The sequence below is a fragment of the Stegastes partitus genome, unplaced genomic scaffold, assembly GCF_000690725.1.
Source record: "Stegastes partitus isolate 25-593 unplaced genomic scaffold, Stegastes_partitus-1.0.2 Scaffold654, whole genome shotgun sequence".
Classification (NCBI taxonomy): Eukaryota; Metazoa; Chordata; class Actinopteri; family Pomacentridae; genus Stegastes; species Stegastes partitus.
The window spans coordinates 239,751-261,313 of NW_007578385.1; the positions used below are offsets into that span (position 1 = coordinate 239,751).

The 21,563-nt window shown below is 40.9% G+C and overlaps 2 protein-coding genes across 3 annotated transcripts; one reads left to right on the forward strand and one right to left on the reverse strand.

Moving 5' to 3' along the window:
• Positions 1-611: 611 nt before the first annotated feature.
• On the forward strand, positions 612-21,563 carry cxcr3.1 (chemokine (C-X-C motif) receptor 3, tandem duplicate 1). 2 transcript variants are annotated; one of them, XM_008290073.1, is made up of 4 exons: positions 612-616; positions 18,783-18,786; positions 19,867-20,244; positions 20,341-21,563. In XM_008290073.1, the coding sequence occupies exons 3-4, from the start codon at positions 19,867-19,869 to the stop codon at positions 21,076-21,078; spliced, it is 1,116 nt and encodes a 371-aa protein (XP_008288295.1). In that variant the 5' UTR covers positions 612-616; positions 18,783-18,786; the 3' UTR covers positions 21,079-21,563. The 2 variants fall into 2 exon arrangements, with proteins under 2 accessions (XP_008288295.1, XP_008288294.1); XM_008290072.1 differs by lacking the exons at positions 612-616; positions 18,783-18,786 and having other exon boundaries at positions 19,838-20,244.
• Positions 684-8,434, reverse strand: trim35-28 (tripartite motif containing 35-28). The gene is made up of 6 exons (XM_008290074.1): positions 7,810-8,434; positions 5,684-5,779; positions 4,006-4,236; positions 3,879-3,901; positions 2,288-2,406; positions 684-2,087 (listed from the first exon to the last, which is right to left on the reverse strand). The coding sequence occupies exons 1-6, from the start codon at positions 8,224-8,226 to the stop codon at positions 1,552-1,554; spliced, it is 1,422 nt and encodes a 473-aa protein (XP_008288296.1). The 5' UTR covers positions 8,227-8,434; the 3' UTR covers positions 684-1,551.

Sequence of the window (21,563 nt, forward strand, 5' to 3'; positions counted from 1 at the left end):
CCTGTGACAGCACTGCCATCCAGCGGAGATGGGAAGTAACGCGCAAACATCTGGATGCAAACCACACACAGGCAATATTAGAATTCTACAATATACAGTCGTCCTCAAATGTGTTCATACCTTTCCATTAAAGAAAAGACAAAATTCACAATCATCACGCAAATAACTAGACACTGAAAAAAGTAATAATAAATAAAAATTTGCTAAATTATAATTTAGTGAAATAAGACATTGCCTTTGAATTGTGATTGAAAGGAAACATTTTTTTAAAAAAAAACAAAAAAACAAAAACTGTCCCGGAAAAATTAAATGAGCAGTGATTGGCACAAAGGGTTGTTCAACAAAATATTAGTTTATGGGTCCCATCATGTTTTTTATATTATTATTTTTATTTTTTTAAATATTATTTTTGTTGAACCACAATTAAAAAGCAATGTCATGATTTTTATTACATTTTTATTTATTATTATTTTTGTCAATTTCAACTTATTTCAGTGACAGCTGTTTTTTTCCCTTCTTTAATGGGAGGGTATGAATATGAGGACGACTGTAGCTGCCATGCAATCCAGTCATCCGTCAAGGAATGTTTACCAAATAGTTCGGCTGTAATTTTGTGGTATCTCAAGTGTCACAGTGTCATTTTTAGAAAACTTCAAGTGGTTCTAATCAAGACACAAAACACATTTGATTTTAGAGCATTTAATTGAAGTGTGTGTGATTTCACAGCCCGAGAGCAGTCGTAGTCGTATACCCACAAGATCCCAACGTTTGAGCAACAAAATCATATAAAAGCAGTCAAGCAATTCATTAAAACTAAATGTTTAAGCATAAAGACGGTTCATTCTTTCAATTTCAAAATAGAAATAAAATCTCTCCAAATGCATTCAAACCAATAAACACCATAACATCCCCAAAAGTACAAAAGAAAGCAATTTAAAATACGTTTCTACCAAATCTTTTTTTTAAGGCGTCTTAGACATGAAGGGCTGAATGTCCTGAAACATAATCACAAATTAAGAGAGGCTGGTTAATTAGCTCTTAAAACATCATCATGATCAGCCATGCTGCTCCTTATTTCAGTGTAATTATCTACTCTTGTCTATCCCCCCCTCCCATAGTAAAAAAAAAGATTGTTCAATCCAGTTTTCTTCAGCAAAGGCACAAGGGCAAAACTAATCTCCATCATTCTCTACTGACCCTGAAAAAAAGTCAGTGTCATGCCTTGATCACATCTCAGTCTCTGCAATTCACTGTGTGCATGAAAAACTCTAAGAAGTTACATTACATATGTATCTTTGGCTTTCTTATTTTGCTGTCCGCATGCTTTAAAGTTGATTTTAAGCAATACACTTTTTCAAGTGACATTTCTGACATGTATTTCTAACTTTACTCTTAAAGTCAACAACATCCTTTTTATGTTCATCCGTAATCTGATTTTTAGTGTGTTGTCATTGTCGGATTTCAATCTTTTAATAAATGTTCTACATGAATTTAGAATCACTCCTGTTGAAATGTGTTGTCCAATTTATCTTGATTGTTAATCTTTGGCTATTATGACGTGTGTACAGCAATTTTTCCCGGAGCCAGAACCATGGGAGTGGAATGAAGCCCGGGTCCAAAAATAGGAAACATCTTTTCCTCAAATTTGTGCGTAAGAGTGACCAAGTGCTTTGCTGTGCCCCCGTCAAAGAAAGACACCTCTCCTTTATCTATATTCAGTTTGATGCGAATCTTTTCAGGACGCTGCTGCACCTGCAGCTCTGTGCGCTCAGCTGTCAGGACGGTATACACCCCTTTGCTCAGTGCTATGGCCCACACGCCACGATTCGTCGAGACTGTGAACTTCTTTTTACGGACCAATGACTCCTTGCATACCCCCACAATCCACTTAGGGTTGTCACCAAGAATGATGTCCCATTTGTGTTTTCCAGAGGTGTAACCTTCAGCACCCAGGACGAAGACGCAGGGATCAAAGCGCTCTGGGTTGTCGGGGGCGGTCAGACGCTCCGAGCTTTCCTTCATACTAGTCAGGTTGGCACTCAAGGACAGCCACGGGGAGGCAGTGTTTGGGTCCAGAACCACTGGATCTGCACACACAGGAAGAGACAAGGCATCACAGGGTCACATGGCTTCATGAAAGAAAAATGTTGTCAGTATAACATTGCAGGATGATGGTATGTTGTGCCGTTTGCCATCTATTGAAGTATTCTGAGAGTGGTGTTTGAAGTAGACGATGCTGTTTCAGTCCTTAAAACAACAAGCTACTCCCACCATGCAATGTACTCACAGTATTGGATGTGAGCCTGCATTCTCTTCCATATGTTGAAGCCCAAAGAACCAACATGTTTGCCCATGTTCAACAGAGAGTCTTCACGAAGGCTCGGCTCAGGAGATATCCACTGGGCTCTGGAGCAGAGACACATTTCAGAATCAGAATCAGAAATCCATCCATCCATTATCTATACACCGCTTTATCCTCACTAGGGTCGTGGGGGGGCTGGAGTCTATCCCAGCCGACTTAGGGCGAAGGCAGGGGACACCCTGGACAGGTCAGAATCAGAAATACTTGCTTTATTAATCTAAGTGCTGTCATACAACCAGAGGAAGGTCATTGATGTGTGATGTGAGTTTGATGGCACTACAAACAATCAATGTATCGTTATTAAGTATTTTTTCAAAGCATTTCCTTTCGCCGTCGTGACTTGTTGACGGTCCGTGAGCTCCAGTCTGGCAGCCGGCTGCACGTAAAGATCAATGTAATTCATAAAGAACGGAGGACGTCTCAGTTTGGGGGGAAAAAAAAAGAAGATATTGGCCGGTTGTAGGTTGTGGTCTGTGTCACAAGGTTTGGAAAGAGGTGCCATTTAATATCGCTTTGGAGTTATTCATGGCGGAAGTTCGAATCTTTGAATATCTTTCCAACTTTACTGAACTCTGGAAGTGACATTGGTGAAAACAATTTAATGCATGGGAACGAGACAATAAGTCGTTACCTCAAGATAATAACACATGGTAACGAGTTACTATGTTGTTACTACGCATTATCTCGAGGCCACAAGTTAAATTACCGCATTCCCACGTGTTATTAACGCTTGGTAATGAGTTACTATCTTGTTACCACGCATTATTTTTTTTTCTCTATGGCCACTCAGGGGTTCTGTAGCTTCCTTTTGTGACAACATGGAAAAATCTAAAGAAACCAACCATGGCAGCATCATGCTGTGGGGGTGTTTTGCTGCAGGAGGGACTGGTGCACTTCACAAAATAGATGGCATCATGAGGAAAGAACATTATGTGGAAAAATTGAAGCAACATCTTAAGACATCAGCCAGGAAGTTAAAGCTTGGGCACAAATGGGTCTTCCAAATTGACAATGACCCTAAACATACTGCCAGATTAGTTATGAAGTGCCTGAAGAACAACAAAGTCAATGTTTTGAAGTGGCCACCACAAAGCCCTGACCTCAATCCTGTAGAACATTTGTGGGCAGAGCTGAAAAACCAACAAACCCGACTCAGATCCACCAGTTCTGTCAGGAGGAATGGGCCAGAATTCTATCAAACACTTGTGAGAAGCTTGTGGAAGGAAACCCAAAACATTGGACCCAAGTCATACAGTTTAAATACTAAGGAAATGTATGTAAACTTCTGACTCTGAAGAAAGTAATAAAAAAATCTAAAAAAAATTCACTGTCATTATTCTGGCATTTAGCAAATAGAAATCATTTAAGTAATCCTAACTGACCTAAAACAGTTTAGTCTGATTTAATGTCAGATAGTGAGAAAAAAAAGGTTCTGTGTCTTTTTCTACAGTGTATGTAAGCCTCTGGTTTTATAGTACATACTACTTGTGACTGCTCGTGAGTTTTAGTGACTTACTTTCTTTTCAAATCCTGGAAATTCTAAAACACAAGAGAGAGAGAGATTAAGATTTATTTAAAGCAAGTTTTAAAGAGTAATGTCAAACATTCAAACATCAGAGACAAAACAAGCTGCCTTCTCTTACCCGCAGCAGTGGCAGATCCTCGTTGCCGATCTCTTTCTTCATCGTCTCAATGAGCTCGCCCAGAGTGGTAATGTCCTTCTTTGTGCTTTCAATCAGCTTCTCTATTTTAGCAATCTTCTCCTCTTCCTCAGTAGCCAGCGCTTTCAGACGCAGAGCTTCTTCTGTTACAAGCGCCTCGTGGAGTCTCTTAAACTCTGCCTTGATCTGTTTCTCTGCCTGCCCGGCTTGATACTGCGAGAAGAGAAGAGTTTGCACGTACAGTACGCATTAGAGGTGCAACGGTTAATCAATTAATTAACTTGCTGTTTCTGCTTTCTTCACTCCTCTATGAAAGTCAACTGAATATCTTTGGGATTTGGACAGAAGACGTTTGAGAATTTCTTCTTGGGTTTTGTTAAACACTGGTCGACACTTTTTAATTTATGACATTTTATAGATCAAACAAGTAACTGAAGAAAAAATCTTTAGATTAATGGACAATAGTTCAAGGATGGAGTCAGGCAGATGGACTCTCTGGCGTATTATACGAAGTGTGTCAGAAAAGTTCCAGGACTGGTGTCACAATAAATATATTTCAAACCCAAACTACCAGTTTCTCCCTTCAGACCATCAACCAGCACGTCTACAAAGAGATCCTGCGGCTTTTGCGTCGTTCAGTTGTGCGAGAAGAGGCCAGAGTTGTTGCAGGATAAGTCGTGGCTGCTTCACCATGACAACACGCCTGCTCACAATGCCCTGAGCATCCAACAGTTCCTGGCTGAGGAGAACATTGTCGTGCTGGAACAACCTCCCTCCTCACCCCACCTGGCTCTGTGGGATTTTTTCTTCTTGTCCAAGCTTAAGGGGGTAAATGGTAACTGGTCTGCACTTATATAGCGCTTCGCTACCTTAGCGGCACTCAAAGCGCTTTACAATGTTTTGTTTTCATTCACTCATTCACTCACATTCATACAACAGTGGCGACAGAGCTGCCATGCAAGGTGCTGCCTGCCATTGGGAGCAACTTCAGGTTCAGTGTGTTGCCCAAAGACACGTCAACGGTTGAGGGGCCGGGGATTGAACCGCCCACCTTACCATTAGAGAACAACCGCTCCACCACCTGAGCCACAGCCGTCATCAAGGGGACTTGTTTTGAAGACGTGGACGACATCAAGATGGCTGTGACGACGGAGCTGCGGATGAATCCTTCCAGGAGCGCATGGCAGCGTGGCAGAGAAGGCTGGGGAAGTGTGTTAGACTCCGAGGGGATTACTTCGAGGGGGAAAACTTGTAGTTTGGATTTGAAATATATATTTTGTGACACCAGTTCTGAAACTTTTCTGACACACCTCATATGTCTTGTACCTTGTACCTTCTTGTGCAGTATGGAGTGTCTTCTTTGTGTACCACGCATTTAATAAACAACACTCTCTTTCAATTTGTAATGTAGTTTTATTTCCTTGGAAAAGTCCATATGAGGGCCAAATTATGTTACAGATCACTGCAGAGAGGCTTTTCCTCCAGAGGACAAAGGTCAAGATGAGGCACAGAGCCGTGTCAATGAAACTGAGCAAAGGGAGGTATGAATCTGCCTGCTTCAAAGAATGAAAATGTCTAAATGCAATGGACCAGGGTTGCAGCTCGTATGTTAAAAAAAACAGGTTAATGATTATACATAGATAAATGTCAGTAACTTTACCTTGATGTATTCCACTGCATTGCTGAATTTGTGTTTCATTTTCTTGTATGATTCCACTTTCTTTTCAAAAATCTGGACTTTGAAGTTAAGCTCCCTCTGCAAAGGCATCAACAAACAACATCAGTATTAGAGACACAACATCTTGGGTTTTGTTTTTAGACTACTGAGGGGGGAAAAGCCTATAAGAAATTAGCAGAAAGAGTGGACTGAGACTCTGGGTATCGCTAGATCAGTGTATACACAAACCTATGACAGGGACGGTGCTTTGAAAATATAGGAGTACAGAAAAATAAGTGTAATAACCTCATGTGAAATTTCTGCTTTTCTTCCTTTGATGCCAGATAATGTTCATGTGACTCACCAGGATTAGTTGTAATTTAAATTCCAACCTGTATGCTAATTTGCTAACGTACAGAAAGTTATTGGAAAATATTCGCGATCGTAGTAGAATTGGTAGTTGGGGAGACATTTGGTGAACTTTGGAAAGGCGAGGACTACCTGTTATGTCTCATTTTATTCAAATCTAGATAAAAAAAATATTTAAAGCACTACAGTATTGAATTTGCCAAACTTATGACCACCTAGGTAGACAGATTACAGTCCAGCAGACCTGAAGTAAATCCTCCAACCAACACATTGCGGAGGTTATAGTTTCCGTGTGTTGTGCCATAAATTAATCGCTGCCGAAAACTGATTATGCACTTCCTGTTGAAGCCATTGTCCAGTAAATAAAAATCCACATCTGCTTTTGTCTGGGTCAAACAGTCATAACTTCATGTCTGTGGTTACAGCAGAAGTGTTTGAGAAACTTTAATGATTCTTCTAACACAATGATTGTAACCAAAAAAATGTGCAGTTTATAGAACAATCAGGCATTACTTCAGGATGATTATAGGCAACACTGGTTTATGTAAACCCATGATTTATGGATTGGGTTTAAAAACTGAGAATTCACCTCTTTCCCAGTGAGCTACAGTCTTTAAAATACAACCCTCATGAATGAAATCAAGTCATTTATAACATTTCAGACGTCACTTTTTGTCAAGCGGAACACATTATATGTCTTGAAGGTTGTTAGTTTGTCCTTAAATTTTTAAGAAGTCAACAAATTGAGTTGGTATCTACTTTTAAATATCTAGGATTTTTAAGTGACAACCATTTGTCCTTTAAGGAGCACATCTGGTATGTGGTTAAAAAAAAAAAAAAACTCTTGTTAGGATTTTATCGAGTCTTGTTCTTCTTTATGTGTGAAACAGAAATTGGTGGAAACAACTTTTTTTTTTGCCTGTTATTGACTACGGAGATGTGGTGGATATGAAGGCTTCTGATAATTGTCTTTGCGTGCTGGATAGTGTGCACCACAGGGTGCTGAGATTCATTATCAGATGTGGTCACCTCACTCACCGCTGTGTACTCTAAAGTTAATCAGACATCTTTAAGTTCCCGACATCTCAGTCACTGCTATGTGTTTATTCACAGAACCATTCTGGGTATCGTTCCTTCCTATTTGTCTTGTCTTTTAACAAGAAAACATGGAAGTCACAATCTCCGATCTATGGAAACTCTGCAATTTGTCGTCTCCAAAGTATGATCTGAAGTGGGCAACACAGCATTTAGGTTTTCTGCCCCTAATGCTTCAACTTCAACTTCAAGCCCTTGTTACACTGAGTGAGTTTAAAGTTCGGGTAAAATCATTACAGTCTACCTTGTCTGTTACATTTGATCTGCTGTTTATTGTTTCTGATGTGACCCTGCTGCTGCCCTCTTGACAAGGTCTGCCTTGTAAAGGAGACCTCTGATCTCAATGGGACTAACCTGGTTAAACAACTGATAAATAAAAGTGGTGCTTTAAAGCTTTATCAGCTGGTAAACTGAACTGGATTAGTTATACTTTAAGGCACAGAGCAGAAGAATTCTTGAAGAGACATAAGAACAACTGCTCCCACAGTTTTTGGCACAGCGGCCAAAGGTCTGTCTACACCAACTGCGTAATGTTGAGTTTCACTGTTAAGTCTTTTTAAACGTTGACTTTCTTTTAGTCTACAAACGTAAAAATGAACTATTTTTTCTCTTTCCTGGTGTAAAGCTGAGGTGACGCCCAGTCAGAACAGGTCAGATCACTCTACCTTGCATATTGGCGCTCCGTCCTTGAGCGACAGCAGCCTGTGCATGTTGTGTTGGCTGACACAGTCCACGCACACGGGCACCTCGTCCTTCTCACAGTACAGCTCCAGCGGCTTCAGGTGCAAGTTACAGGTATCCTCGCTGGGCCGCTCCTGGGTCGGTTTGGGTCGGTGCGTCTGCTCGAAAGTCTCGCAGGCGCTATTGAGCGCACGGTTGGTGATGGCCTGTCCGTCTTGGAACGCCGCCCTGCACACCGCGCACTTCTTGCTAAACTTTGCGATCCCCTCCAGACACTCCCGGCAGAAGCTGTGGGAGCAGGGCAGCAGCATGGGGTCCCTGAAGATGCCCTGACACACGGGGCAGGTCAGGTCCCGCTGGAGAGACGTGGTCTCCATTTCCTCATCCACATTATCCGCCATGGTTCTCAGGGCCCTCTTCAGTTTACTTTCGTTTTCAGCAACAGCGACGGAAGGCTCTAATGCGGTGTGTAGAGGCACCACTGTTTGCCAAGACTATAGAAAAAAAAGGACTTTCAGGAGCTGGCAGAGAGTACAAAACGACCTGTGAACTGTAGCTCCGCGTATCTGTTCCCTCGATTCCTGTTCCGTGTTTCTGTGACAGGCAGAAAACTTGATCAGGGATTTTACAACACTGCCCCCTCACGGAGGCTTGGAAGAGAAGTGATGATGCGCAGTTCGTGCAGTGGCGGTTCTAGACAAATGTTAGTGGGGGGCCAAGGTGGGGCCAGTGTTTCATCACAGGGGCATCTCTGGCATAAGGAGCTAGTGGGGGCACAACACACTGTCCAGCTATAAGCAGCATCTTCTGGTGCAAACATACAACCTAAGACTGATCTGTAGGAATTTCTTGAATGCAATATCCCAGTTGTTTTTTATTTTTTATTCTATATTTTCTATTCTTCATCCTTTTAGTCGTGTAAATACGCCACCACCCCCCGAACTGTACAGTCTTTTTTAATTTATTTTTTTTAATACTATGTCTTGTGCACTTTTTGTCCTGATGTTTTGCTCTGCCTACAAGAGCTGCTATTTCAAATTTTGTTGTGTTTTCTTTGCACAATGACAATAAAGAGAGTCTGATTCTATTAAATGAGCCACATGAAATGACAAAATCTACACATTTTTTTTCACATCAACGTAGTTCAAGAATAAAACCTATTTTTATGCATAGCATGAAAAATAGTCACTAAAAAATGTCACTCACCAGTGTTGTTCTGGCAAAGTGCTAAATGTAGCCGTTATCAAAGAATCTGCTTCATTAATTTGTTTATTATTTTTGTCTTGTTCGCTACCATCTGCCAAAACTGCACATGTTTATTACGTCTTGATGTTTGTCATTCCAATATTTTGACTGGATGACTTCGGCTTGGGGCCACAGTAACTGTGTCCCGCGGCTGTCCACGGAGAGCAGTTTTGGACACCACGATTTCAGCAGTTCATCACTCAAACCAACACTGATGGGCCGGCCCTGTTCTCAGGTGCATCAAGAGGAGTTAAGCTACTTGTCGGCTTTCTGTGGACGAAGCTTTTGGACTATGCATAAATGTTTAGAACGAAATCGTCTTGGTAACATAGTTGGTCTTTTTAGATTATTATTATTATTGATGAAATATTCTTTATAGATTATTACTTTATAAAGACTGATTTTTTCCACTTAATTATTTTAAGCCAGCATAGAGCTCCACAGCGACATCTGGTGGAGCCTCACTGGCCCCAAATGCAGAGACGTCACTGCACAGGGGCACTTTAAAAAACGACAACAATGATATTTAGGCGCTAAAAACTTTTACTTACTTTAGATTAAAATTAAACAAATGTTTATTTTTTTTTAACAAAAAATACATCAACTAAAACAATGAGGTTATCATGGCCAGTGCTGAAATGTGCAACATTGGGAACATTTCAGATCAGTCACACGAAACACCAGTGGTTTGGTTTTCTGCCACCACATCCACTATCGCTACAGCAACAGGATACGGTGGTTGTGCTGTCTGGCATACTGGTCGTGAAATATGTACTCAGGACACCAAGATTTGCTGAGTCGATCATCAGAAATGGTGGACCGCAGGAATGTTTTTATCAGTTTCAGAGTGCAGAAACTGTGTACGCAGGGGGCAGAGTTAAAAAACAAAAAAACAACTTCTCTGTATGGCTCAATGAAACAGATCAGCTCGACTGTACTGAATGGCTTTTGTATGTCATCACTCTGTATTTTTAGATCCATGTTCATGTCCTAAATCATCAATGTTTGCATTGTACAGGCGGCCAAATGAAAACACAGCGCTGTCCTTTAAAAAGCCATCAGTCTGGGGGCTGAGAGCATAGAGCCACATTAGTTTTGGTTTCGGCGCTCGTTATGAAGCGATCAGTTTATTACTCAGTCAGCACAGGGGTCAGCCACATTTGGACAGAGGCACTGGCTCCTGCAGGGCCCTGTGTAGAACCGCCACTGAGTGGAGATGTGCAGATTTACACTCGTCTGCACATTTGTCTGAGAGAGAGAGAAAAAAAAAAGCTTTAATGATGTATGTACAGACTCTACCGTAAATAGAAGTACATTAACTTTTCTCTACATATCCATTAATAATCCCATGACACCACTTCAATACAAAACTACTTATACATTTACAAATCACTTATTGTACATTTACCTGACTGACACCAGTGACTGTGTCTTATTATCATTTGCACTTTATTTCAACTTTATTAAACTCTTTCACGACCCCATACATTTGATATATTTTATATGTTTTCTATTATCAGTTTTTGCAGTGGTCCTGGGGTTGAATTTTTTGCTTTTCTTTGCCCCCTTTTTTTTTTAAATAGCTGTGTAGGATCTTTGAAAAACACTAAGTTATCCCAGTTATCTCATAGACTAATCCGCATAACAGTGATTCAATCCTTCACAGGTTATTTTGCACCAAATCCAGCAGGCGGCACTACGGTGCCATCGTGTGTCTGCTGTAGGATTGCTGTGATATACCACATTGAAACTCATCATGTCATTGCGTGACTTTGTTTGTCCTTTAAAGGATCTTAGCGACCATTTAAAACAGGAAGCAAAACAGTGCAGCTCAGAATAACCACAAAAAAAAAAGCATGGTTGCTGCCTTGGACAGTGTAAAGTGGAAGAAATCAGACCCCTTCCTCTTTCTTCCTCTTTTTTGTGGCTCTCTTGCAGATGTCATTTTCATTTCTGGCCTTTAACCTACACTCAGTCTTAACGATGAAGCAAGAACCAAGATGTTATTAAATTTTTTTTTAAAAATACATTAATAAAAAAAAATTCTCATTTACAAAAGTATTCAGATCCTTTGCTGTGACAAAGTGTGCCACAGTGAAGGGTCTGTGCTCTGAATTGTAGTATTTTTTATTAAATATTTTCAGTCTACTACATTTTTGTTCATAGTATATTTCACACTGTTATGCATTTTGTATCTTCGTATATTTTCTGTATTATATTTCTATTTTATATATTTGTACTGTGGTGGTGGTCACTTTACTCTTTCTGCTTGCTTCTGTCACAACAGAATTTCCTCTTGGGGATCAATGAAGTCTTTCTATTCTATTCTATTCTATTCTATTCTATTCTATTCTATTCTATTCTATAGATGGCTCTAGAACTCACTGGCCAATTGAAATAAATAGTGTTTGAAGGCATGCACAGGTATATCGTTCACACTTCCCATCAGGAAGTGCTTGTAAAATTCTATACACCTCTATGATAAAACAGTGACAAGACATAGCAAGGGTATGAAACCATATCTCAAGCTTTGACTCCTCCCAGGAACACACTGGCCCTAATAACTGTGGACTGGAAGATATTTAAAACCACCAGGGCCAAACTGAGTAACTGAGCAAGAAGCGCCTCAGTGAGGGAGGTGACCAAGAACCTGTGGGAGAACCATCTCAGTAGCACTGCATCAATCTGGCCTTTATGGTAGAGAACTAGAGGGAGCCAAAGTTAAAAAAAAACAAAAACAAAAGAAGAAGAAGAAGAAAAGAAACACATGGCAGCCCAGTTGGAATTTGTCAAACAGAGCTAATCTGAGAGTATGAAGCCCTGAACGGAAATCAGAGCAACAATGTCTGGTAAACACAAGGTCCAGGGATAAACTGCACCAAATCCAGGTTTACAAAGTGTGATGACCCCTGAAGTCATCTTCTGAGTGGTTCTAGTTTGTCTTATGGGTTCTGTGAGTGGCTGTTTGATGTAATCAGGGGCACCTGTGGTTACTCACGGGCTGACTGCAGTCTCATCACACTCTTCTTCCCTCTGCGGGTAACACACCAGTCTGGTTATGCTTAGCTTTCTTCATTTAGGATGTTTGCATTACAACACTTGCGCAGTCATAATTCATGCAGACATAACACACACCGCTGACGAGGTATCCTCACAACCCCATACTGCAGGGGTGTCAAACTCTGGTCCTCGAGGGCCGCAATCCTGCAATTTTTAGATGTTTCCCTCTTCCAACACACCTGATTCAAATGATCAGCTCATCATCAAGCTCTGCAGAAGCCTCATAGCGATCCTGATCATTTGAATCAGGTGTGTTGGAAGAGGGAAACATCTAAAACTTGCAGGATTGCGGCCCTCGAGGACCAGGATTCGACACCCCTGCCGTACTGGTTTGCCTTTTCATTTGGTATAATTGAAATGAATAAAGATGAGCTTTAATTTTTGAAACTTGGTGCATCTCTCCTTTTGTTGCAGCCGTCTTGAGCCGGGTCGTAACACAAAGCCTGTATCTCAAAAGTATCAAAACTGTTACTGCGACCTTTTACAGATGAACGAAATAAAAGTCAGAACACTTTCATAAACTGTCTTTTCATTATCTGTGTTGTGGTTAAATGTACTGTCTAATATCGTTTGAGCAGGCACAGTCCTCCTCTCATACACCCCCTTATTTTCCATGTATTTAGTGAGTTCATATATTTGTATTAATGAGGAATTTCCAGAAGATGTTCAGAAACACTTTGAAGTTTAAAGAGCACATTAGGAGGCCATTTTGATTTGAGTGGTTCCTGTGTCCTTCCTCCATCTAGAGACAGCCGTCATTGTTTTCTCTGATTTTTGAAGTGTGGTGTATGACTTCACTCTGATATTTAGACAAAACTTTTTAACAGAACACGTGAAGGAGGCTTTACATCTTTGTTCTCACGTTAGCATTTATTTTCAGTATTAGTTTTTGTTACTATGTAACTATATAGGCTGCACTGCTAAAATATAAAGGGTGTAAATACTTTCTGTGACATTCGCAGCACCAGACGTCACACAGGAAATCCACACTGGTACTGTGGTTTCTGTCTTTTTTGAAGTACTGTTGCGCAAATCTTCTTATTTTTTTTTCTTTTTCTTTCTCCATGAGAGAAATTTGCTCTTCCGTGGTGGTTTGTACATACGCTGCATAAGAGAGGTTTCCCAAACCACACAGACAATTGACAATGATAATGGATCACAACTAAAGAAAAATATTCATTGTATAGTATAGGATTCAAATAAAATACTGTGTATACCCATGGTAGCCATCCCTTTGTCTCTCACATGAGTTGAAACTACTAAAAATAAGTTTATTGTACACAGTAAAAAACATAATAGCAGCTGGTAAAGCTTTGCAGCCAGCTCAGGTGAGTGAGAGTCTACATGATGACCCAACTCTGCCCACCAGGCTCTGGAGAGGGGGGAGGGAGGGTCACCTAATGGTGAAAAAAACCCACCAGTATCCAAACAGACATCAATCCATCCATCCATTATCTATACACCGCTTAATCCTCACTAGGGTCGCGGGGGGCTGGAGTCTATCCCAGCCGACTTAGGGCGAAGGCAGGGGACACCCTGACAGGTCACCAGTCTATCACAGGGCTACACTTAGAGACAGACAGCCAAACACACTCACATTCACACCTACGGACAATTTAGACTCACCAATTAACCTCAACATGTTTTTGGACTGTGAGAGGAAGCTGGAGAACCTGGAGAGAACCCACGCTGCACAGGGAGAACATACACATTTCATGCAGAAAGATCCCAGGTGTCCTAACCTGGAGGCTACGAGGTGACGGTGCTAACCACCGAGCCACCTTGCAGCCCGGAGTCCAACCCATTACCTTCAAAGTGTCAGATGACAGAGCTAACCACTGCAACACCGTGCCACCCTCAACCACAATCCACAGTGTGAAATTGATTGATTGAAATATGATTCTGTTTCTTTTTGTTAATCAAACATTCTAATTCTAATAACATAACATTCAGAATATCCTCAACAACCAGGTGTCATGAGTTAAAACTACAACATGTCAGTGTGTGTAACCACTGCAGCTGTCGTAGGACATTCTGCGAAAGGAAATTCTTCTTGTGGTGCCTCAAAAAAAACAAGGAACAATTATAGCAGTTGCTTATTTTACCAGTTTTACTAGAACACTGCTACAACAAAGCAATAGAGAGCTATTCAAATTTAACACTGTGACTAAAAGCACTGTAGGACAGGTTTTAGGAATTAAAACTAACACATGGATTTGGTGTTAGTTTTAGTTGTTTCGGTTCCTCAAACAACAAACACTGGGGCCCACTGTTAACCTAACACTATTGAATGACTTCTTCAGACTGATTCATGGAGAAACAGTGATATTAAAGTGTGCCGTCTTACACTCAGCTAGGCCTTTTTGTGGGAATCTGAATGAAACAAAACTCTTAAGAGGCTATCTGAACCATTAAGAGGCTGTCAACATCTCTTTTTCTTGTTTATGCTTTCAAATAACCAACCATTTTTTGACAAACAACTGAAAACTGTCATTTTACGTGAGATTTTAAGGAGTTCTGCTTAAACCAACATGCTTACATCCTACTTGCTGCAGTTCACGGAAAAATGCTTTGCAAAAAGAAAGGCACTGGCTGGTTGTGGGCTGAATCTTCATGGCCAGATGCTCACACTTTATCTACCTCTCTCACCACAGAAAACTGCATGAACTTTGCAGAGCACAAGAAAAAAAAAAGGTGTGAAAAAAAACAGGAACAGTATCTAAGCGTTTCACACAGGAGATGGGCGAAGGGGAAACAGACAAATGAAATCTGCTCTTACAGGTGTCATGCTTGCATGGTGTTGGGGCTGCATAGACATACCGAGAACAAGAAAGGTGTGACAAATATCTTGAGGTTTTGCAGAGGATGACTGCTTCTACGAAATGGCTGATTGTGAAAATGAAGGAGAGATTTAACACTGATAAACGATGTATAAATAGTATCAGAGGGGTTTTGACGATAAGCCGATTAACTGAGATGGAAACGTTCATTCACATTTTTCAGTCTTATCTTTATATTAATCTCACTGAAAGGTAAGATAATGAAGGGCTGTGAAGGGAACAGTTATTATTAACAGATATGTCACTCATAATCAGCTGTCTGTTTATCCGTTGCTCACGTGTTATGTTGACTTTAAATTGTGTTGCTAGGCCAACTTCTAAGTTAAGCAGATGTACTCTTTGAACACGTGTCATTTTGGGTGTTGTATGTTCCATTTGTGGTTTGTGTGACCTTAAAGTTATCATTTTATTCTAATCTAAATGTGCCAAATAGAAATGTAATTAAAGGCTTCACCCCATCTGTAGAATGCCATACGCCATGTGAGCATGTGTGAGCATACACTTAAATGAATAGTTTGTATTGTATTGCACATTGTAGAAGCTGAAAGAAAAGAGCAGAGATCGTTCACTGCAGCAAATATGGTCAGATTGCATGATGATGGTCAGTCTCTATATCTCCCTCTATCATCTCGTCCCTCCCATCCCTTCGCCCACATTACAGCTCCTCCCCTCGCGCTGTCCTCGTCACTGTCCGTCACAACAGAGAAAGTGACTGCAGAGTTCAAGAAGCTGGACAAGCAGCAAGTCCGGATGGTTTGTGTTCGAGGCTGCTTCAGGACTGTGCTGGCTGAACCGCTCCAGAGGATCTTCAACCTGAGTCTACAGACTGGTAGGGTTCCTCTTCTGTGGAAAACGATCTTGTCTTGTGTCAGTGTCCAAAGTAGGGCTCCCGGTCCAGAGAAAAAAGTACCATCCGGTGGCCCTCACTTCACACCTCATGAAGACACTGGAGCGTCTGTGCCGTTTTCTGAGACCACAGGCTGCACATTCACTGGACTCCCTGCAGTACCGGGAGAATGTTGGAATGGACGATGCAGGACTCTGCAAGATCCACCGAGTCTGTTCTCACTAGAATGAACCGGGTGGATATGTGAGAATCATGTGCTTCAACTTCTCCAGTGGTTTCAACACAATCCAACCCCTCGTACTTCGAAACAAGCTCGAAGCGTTGGGGGTTGATTCCTGCTTCACTTCCTTGATTACGGACTATTTTGCAGGTTGACCACAGTTCATCAGACTGGAAACTGTCTCTGGGACAGTGGTGGGCAACACTGGGGCTCATCAAGAAACTGTTCTGGCTCCATTCCTGTTCACTCTGTACACCGCAGACTTTAAGTACAGGTCTGAGTCCTGCCACATTTTCTGATGATACAGCTATTGTAGCATGTATCAAGAATGTACAAGAAGGTCAGTACAGGAAGCGGGTGTTTACACCTGCTTCAGCCTTGTCAACATCCCAGGGGGGGTAAATTGCAGTAGTGCAACACTTAAGTTTGCACCTTTGACAACAACCTGGACTGGTTCACAAACACAGATGCCTGCAGTAAAACGCTGCATATGTTGTACCAGTCAGTGGTAGCCTGTGTTTTTTTCTATGCTGTGGTCTGTTGGGGCGGCACTGTGACTGAGAGGAACACTACGTGGCTAGACAAGCTGGTAAAGAAGACTGGTTCTGTGCTTGGCAGGAGCTTGGACCCACTGAGGACTGTGGTTGAGACACAATACACACAATAAAGTGCAGTCAGTCCGTTACAATGCCAGCCGCCGTCTTCACAGCATCCTGGCTGGACAGAGGAGCAGCTACAATGAATCACATCTCACTTTGCTGCAGGACTGAACAGTTCAGGAGATCATTTGTCCCCACAGCCATCAGACACCACAACACCTTGATCAAGGGCAGTAATTCATGACCTGAACTGTTGGCTGCAACGCGTCAATGACTCAACTCAACTGTACAATCAACCAACAATCCTGACAAAGATAATGCAGTTTCACTATGTGTGACACACGTACACAGCCACATACAATGACAGTAATCTGGGCCCACCAGGACCCAGACACCCCTCCTACACACTCATTGTTATTAGTTCTGTTTTCACAATGTACTTTTTTAATACTCTGTTTTTGTTTCTTTGACCAGCATGATTTGCACGTTAATTGGACATTCACATTGTTTAATGGTAAATGGACTGCACTTCTATAGTGCTTTTCTACCAAAGCGCTTTACTATGTTTTCTCATTCACCCATTCGCGACAGAGCTGCCATGCAAGGTGCTGCCTGCCATTGGGAGCAACTTCACGTTCAGTGTCTTGCCCAAGGACACTTCGACTGTGGAGGGGCGGGGGATCAAACTGCCAACCTTACAATCAGAGGACAACCGGCTCTACCACCTAAGCTGCAGCCGCCCTAATGTGATTCGTAGATGCATATCTTAAAACAAAGGTAAAAATAGTCCAAAATCTCTCATAAACTGTAAAATTAAACATATTTATGCTGATGTTGAGGGACTGGAATAAATGCAGATGTCTTTCTGAGGTTGTCAGTATCACTGCCAGGCCAGTGAATATACTGTGACAACATAATTGCACACAGCATTTTCTATAAAGTCAGAACAATGTATTTCTTTTAAATACCAACCGATTTTGAAACATATTTTTCAAGCCAAATGAAACTGCGGGGTGGTTTCAGATTCAGTACATCTAAATTCAGGGCGGTATTAGTCATCAGGCAGTTTCTTGAGTGTATCAGCATACTCACATAGCATATATATGCTAACAAGATCTTACATGTTTTAGCACTTTTAGATCTTTACATTGGTGTAAATCTTCTTTAATAACATTAGATAGGAGACAAGCAAAGAGCTTAGGTTATTTAAAACAGCTATTTACAGTTTTATAGGAATTTACAGACAAGCCATTAAACCATTGACAGGTTGTGAAAGCAAAACCTATTAAAGGGTGGGATATACCAGACAGCAAATAAACAGTTAGCTCTTAAAACTGAAGTGCTGAAAGCAAGAAAAACAGGCAATATGGCATACGGACATGAACCACCCTGACAAAAGCCAGCTAGACAACTGGGTCAGAACATCTCCGATACAACAAGTCTTGTGGAGTGTGCAGTAGTTAGCAACCACCAAAGTTGGCCCAAAGACGGACAACCGGTGACCCATTTACACCGTGCTGGAAGCAAAAAGTTAACTGAAAGTGTTAGATACAGTTTCATTGTCTTGTCATAATGAAGTGTCTCATTGTATCTCCTATTACTAACACTGTGACACACAGCTATTATGTTTTCTTCAATGATAGATCTACATTCAGATATTCCAATTCTTACATTAAGGGCAATGTCTGTTTTCTATTCCCCTTTAGCTGCCATGTCTGCTGTCTCATTCTGCTTAATGGGCTGAGTCTCATGTTGGCATAGAAAAAGCCCCAGTTTTCAGTTTTTGTCTTTTTTAGTTCTAGGTCTAGGACGTAAAAGGTCAAACTACTGCATTTTTTAACTCTTCCACATCAATTTAACTTTATTTTTAAGCTGTTTTTTTTTTAAAGGAAGAAACAAACAAAAAAGAAAAATCAAAAAGTAATTTTGCATGACAGTAGTGACAGTTTCCTTCTTTATTCATAAAAAAATTCAAATTCTGTTCAGGGTTATGATGCAAATTTTTCACACATCTATATTGTCGGTGCAGATGAGGTCTGCATGCACGAGAGACTCTTCCTCCTTGGTAGCTGTAGTTGCTTTTGTGTTCACCCGCTAGATGGTAGAGCTCATTTCTGCTGAGTTCTACAACATCAGAGGACTACAGTTTGGTAAGCTCACATTTCATTCCTCCAGATTTTACCCATCTCTGTACACTTGTTGTGTGTATGCATTGTGTATAAATTCTATGAATATATTATAAATGAACATAAATTTAATTTTCATGCAACATGGTTGTTATAATATATACTTTGTTCACTCATTTTGTTGTCTGTTGTCACACACAATGAGACAACAATGAGGCTGCAGTCAATGCTGTCCTAAAGTAGACTTTCTGAACCATGTACCTTGAATTATCTTTATTTTCCAATATTAACTTACAGATACTAAGGATTATTATTCTTAATAATTGGGAATCCTATTTTGTGCCTCCAGATTCCTAACATGTAAATGGTGAATTTATACATTTCTCTTCACCATCTGCTCGCACGAAAAAAAAAAAGGTACATCATCTGTTTGTGACTGAATCTGTATGACTAAGTCATCCAGTTAAATAAACACAACACCACAAACTATACAAAGCTTCTGTTGCTACATCACAGTCAGCATAGCCAGGAGTGGTGGTATTTCATCCTGCACGTGCATGGAAAATATTACAAGAAAAGACAATTTTCCTCTTTTTCTTCTTAAAGAGCTAAATAACTAAATAAACAAAACAAACAAACAAACAAAAAAAAACACAATCCAAGACTGTATTACATGATGTCCATTACATTACATTGCACTACTCACCTTGTTTGCACTATTTCTTATATTTATATGTACATTTTTTATTTTTTGTTTTTTCCTGTCTCGTGTAAGTGTAACTCTGTCGAAAGCAGCTATCAACGATGTGAATTTCTCCACTGTGAGATAAATAAAGGCATATCTTATCTTATCTTATCTTATTACATTATTCCTTTCAACCACAATGCAAAAGCAATGCTTATTTCACTAAATTATAATTAAGTGATTTTTTATTTATTATTGCTTTTTTTTTTTGTTTGTCCTTATTTGAATGACTATTGTGAATTTTGCCTTTTCTTTAATGGAAGGGTCTAAATAAATTTGGAGAAGACAGTAGATAGATAAATGGACAAACAGCACCACCATGTGGCTGAAGAAATCTTCTGTTTGTGCAAAATTTATAGATGATGGATGGTGACACAAATCCATGGATGTTGGCGTTGGATGACTTGCAATATGACAACGACACCGGACTAGACTATGACTGCTGCGAGGGGGGGGATGTTTGTAACCTGAATGAAGGTGTGGCATTTCAGTCGGTGTTCATACCAGTTCTGTACTGGCTGGTGTTTGTTGTGGGCATCCTGGGGAATGGAGTGCTGCTGGGAGTACTGCTTCGAAGCAGAAAGACCTGGAGTGCGACGGACACCTTCATCCTCCATCTAGCTGTTGCAGACATCCTGATGCTGGTGACGCTGCCCTTCTGGGCAACACAGTATGTTGAAGTCAAAGGATGGACATTTGGAACTGCCCTCTGCAAGATCACTGGATCTGTTTTTACGGTAAGAATTGTGCAAAAGAAATGATGCTCTGAAATTACCTAAAGTTTTGCAAGTAGTTTCTCACTTGGCTTTGGTTTAATTTCTTGTTTACTTCAGATCAACTTCTACTGTGGGATCTTTCTCCTGGCCTGCATCAGTTTGGACCGCTACCTGTCAATAGTCCATGCCACCCACATGTACTCCCGCAGGAAGCCCTGGGTTGTTCAGGCCAGTTGCTTCACGGTGTGGCTCGTCTCCCTGCTCCTCGCTACCCTTGACTGGATCTTTTTGGAAGCCGTGGAGGATTCCAGACGAGGCAAAACCGAATGCATTCGCAACTATTTCAAGTTTGACCCACTGTCCGTTCCTGTCTGGCGGCTGGCATCCCGCCTGCTTTACCACATAGTGGGCTTTCTGCTTCCTTCAGCTGTCCTGATCTTCTGCTACTCCTGCATCCTGCATCGGCTGCGCTGTGGCACACAGGGCCTTCAAAAGCAGAAAGCTTTTAGGGTCATTATCACTGTGGTGGTGGTTTTCTTTATCTGCTGGACGCCATACAACATCACATTAATGGTGGATACGTTCCATTCCGACAATAGCAGCGAGACCTGTGAAATCAGATCATCTCTGGAGACGGCTAAAACAGTGACCTCCTCTGTGGGCTACCTGCACTGCAGCCTCAATCCCATCCTGTACGCCTTTGTGGGTGTAAAGTTCCGGCGTCAGCTCATAGACATTCTGAGGTCCCTGGGCTGCAAGCTGAAGACAAGCGCCAAATTTCAATCTAATGTCAACAGCAGGAGAAGCTCCATCTGGTCTGAGTCTGCCGACACCTCCAACTCCATTGCTATCTGAGAGAGACATAAATATACAAGCAAATCTGAACAAATTTAAAAACTGACTTAAACTGACATGAAGGCCGACACAATAACATACAAAATACTTCTGTAAAGTTCCTGTATTGGAAAGCCTGAAACAGGCTACGTTTTCTTTTAGTCTTTACTAGTTCATAAGGGATCAGTAGCTGAACATGAGCTTGAAAATAGAACAAGTTGTTTGTCTGTCAGGTACTCACATTTGCACTTTTCGGCAGCAGTTTTTTCTTGTATAGCAGAAATATAATGTTTATCTTTTCTTATTTCCAGGCAGCTTTATGACATAAAAGCCAGGACTACATGTCAGACTGTAGTTTTCTTACTGATGTAGTCGTTTTTCAAGCTACTATGTTACATTTAACCTTTTAAAACATGTGTATCTTTTTATACCACAGTTATATTGTATATTATACTGTTTTTTGTGTGGAATGTTCAAATGCAGAATAAATTTTTTACAATTTTTTA

What these genes read in the sequence shown, in the direction of transcription:
- trim35-28 (XM_008290074.1), bottom strand. Translation starts at nt 8,226, where the DNA reads ATGGCGGATAATGTGGATGAGGAAATGGAGACCACGTCTCTCCAGCGG. An exon ending in ACGGAGCGCCAATATGCAAG is followed by an intron (nt 5,780 to 7,809) that starts GTAGAGTGATCT and finishes ATGCCTTTGCAG; the next exon opens with AGGGAGCTTAACTTCAAAGT. An exon ending in AGGATCTGCCACTGCTGCGG is followed by an intron (nt 3,902 to 4,005) that starts GTAAGAGAAGGC and finishes CTTGTGTTTTAG; the next exon opens with AATTTCCAGGATTTGAAAAG.
- cxcr3.1 (XM_008290073.1), top strand. Translation starts at nt 19,867, where the DNA reads ATGATGGATGGTGACACAAATCCATGGATGTTGGCGTTGGATGACTTG. An exon ending in TCACTGGATCTGTTTTTACG is followed by an intron (nt 20,245 to 20,340) that starts GTAAGAATTGTG and finishes TGTTTACTTCAG; the next exon opens with ATCAACTTCTACTGTGGGAT.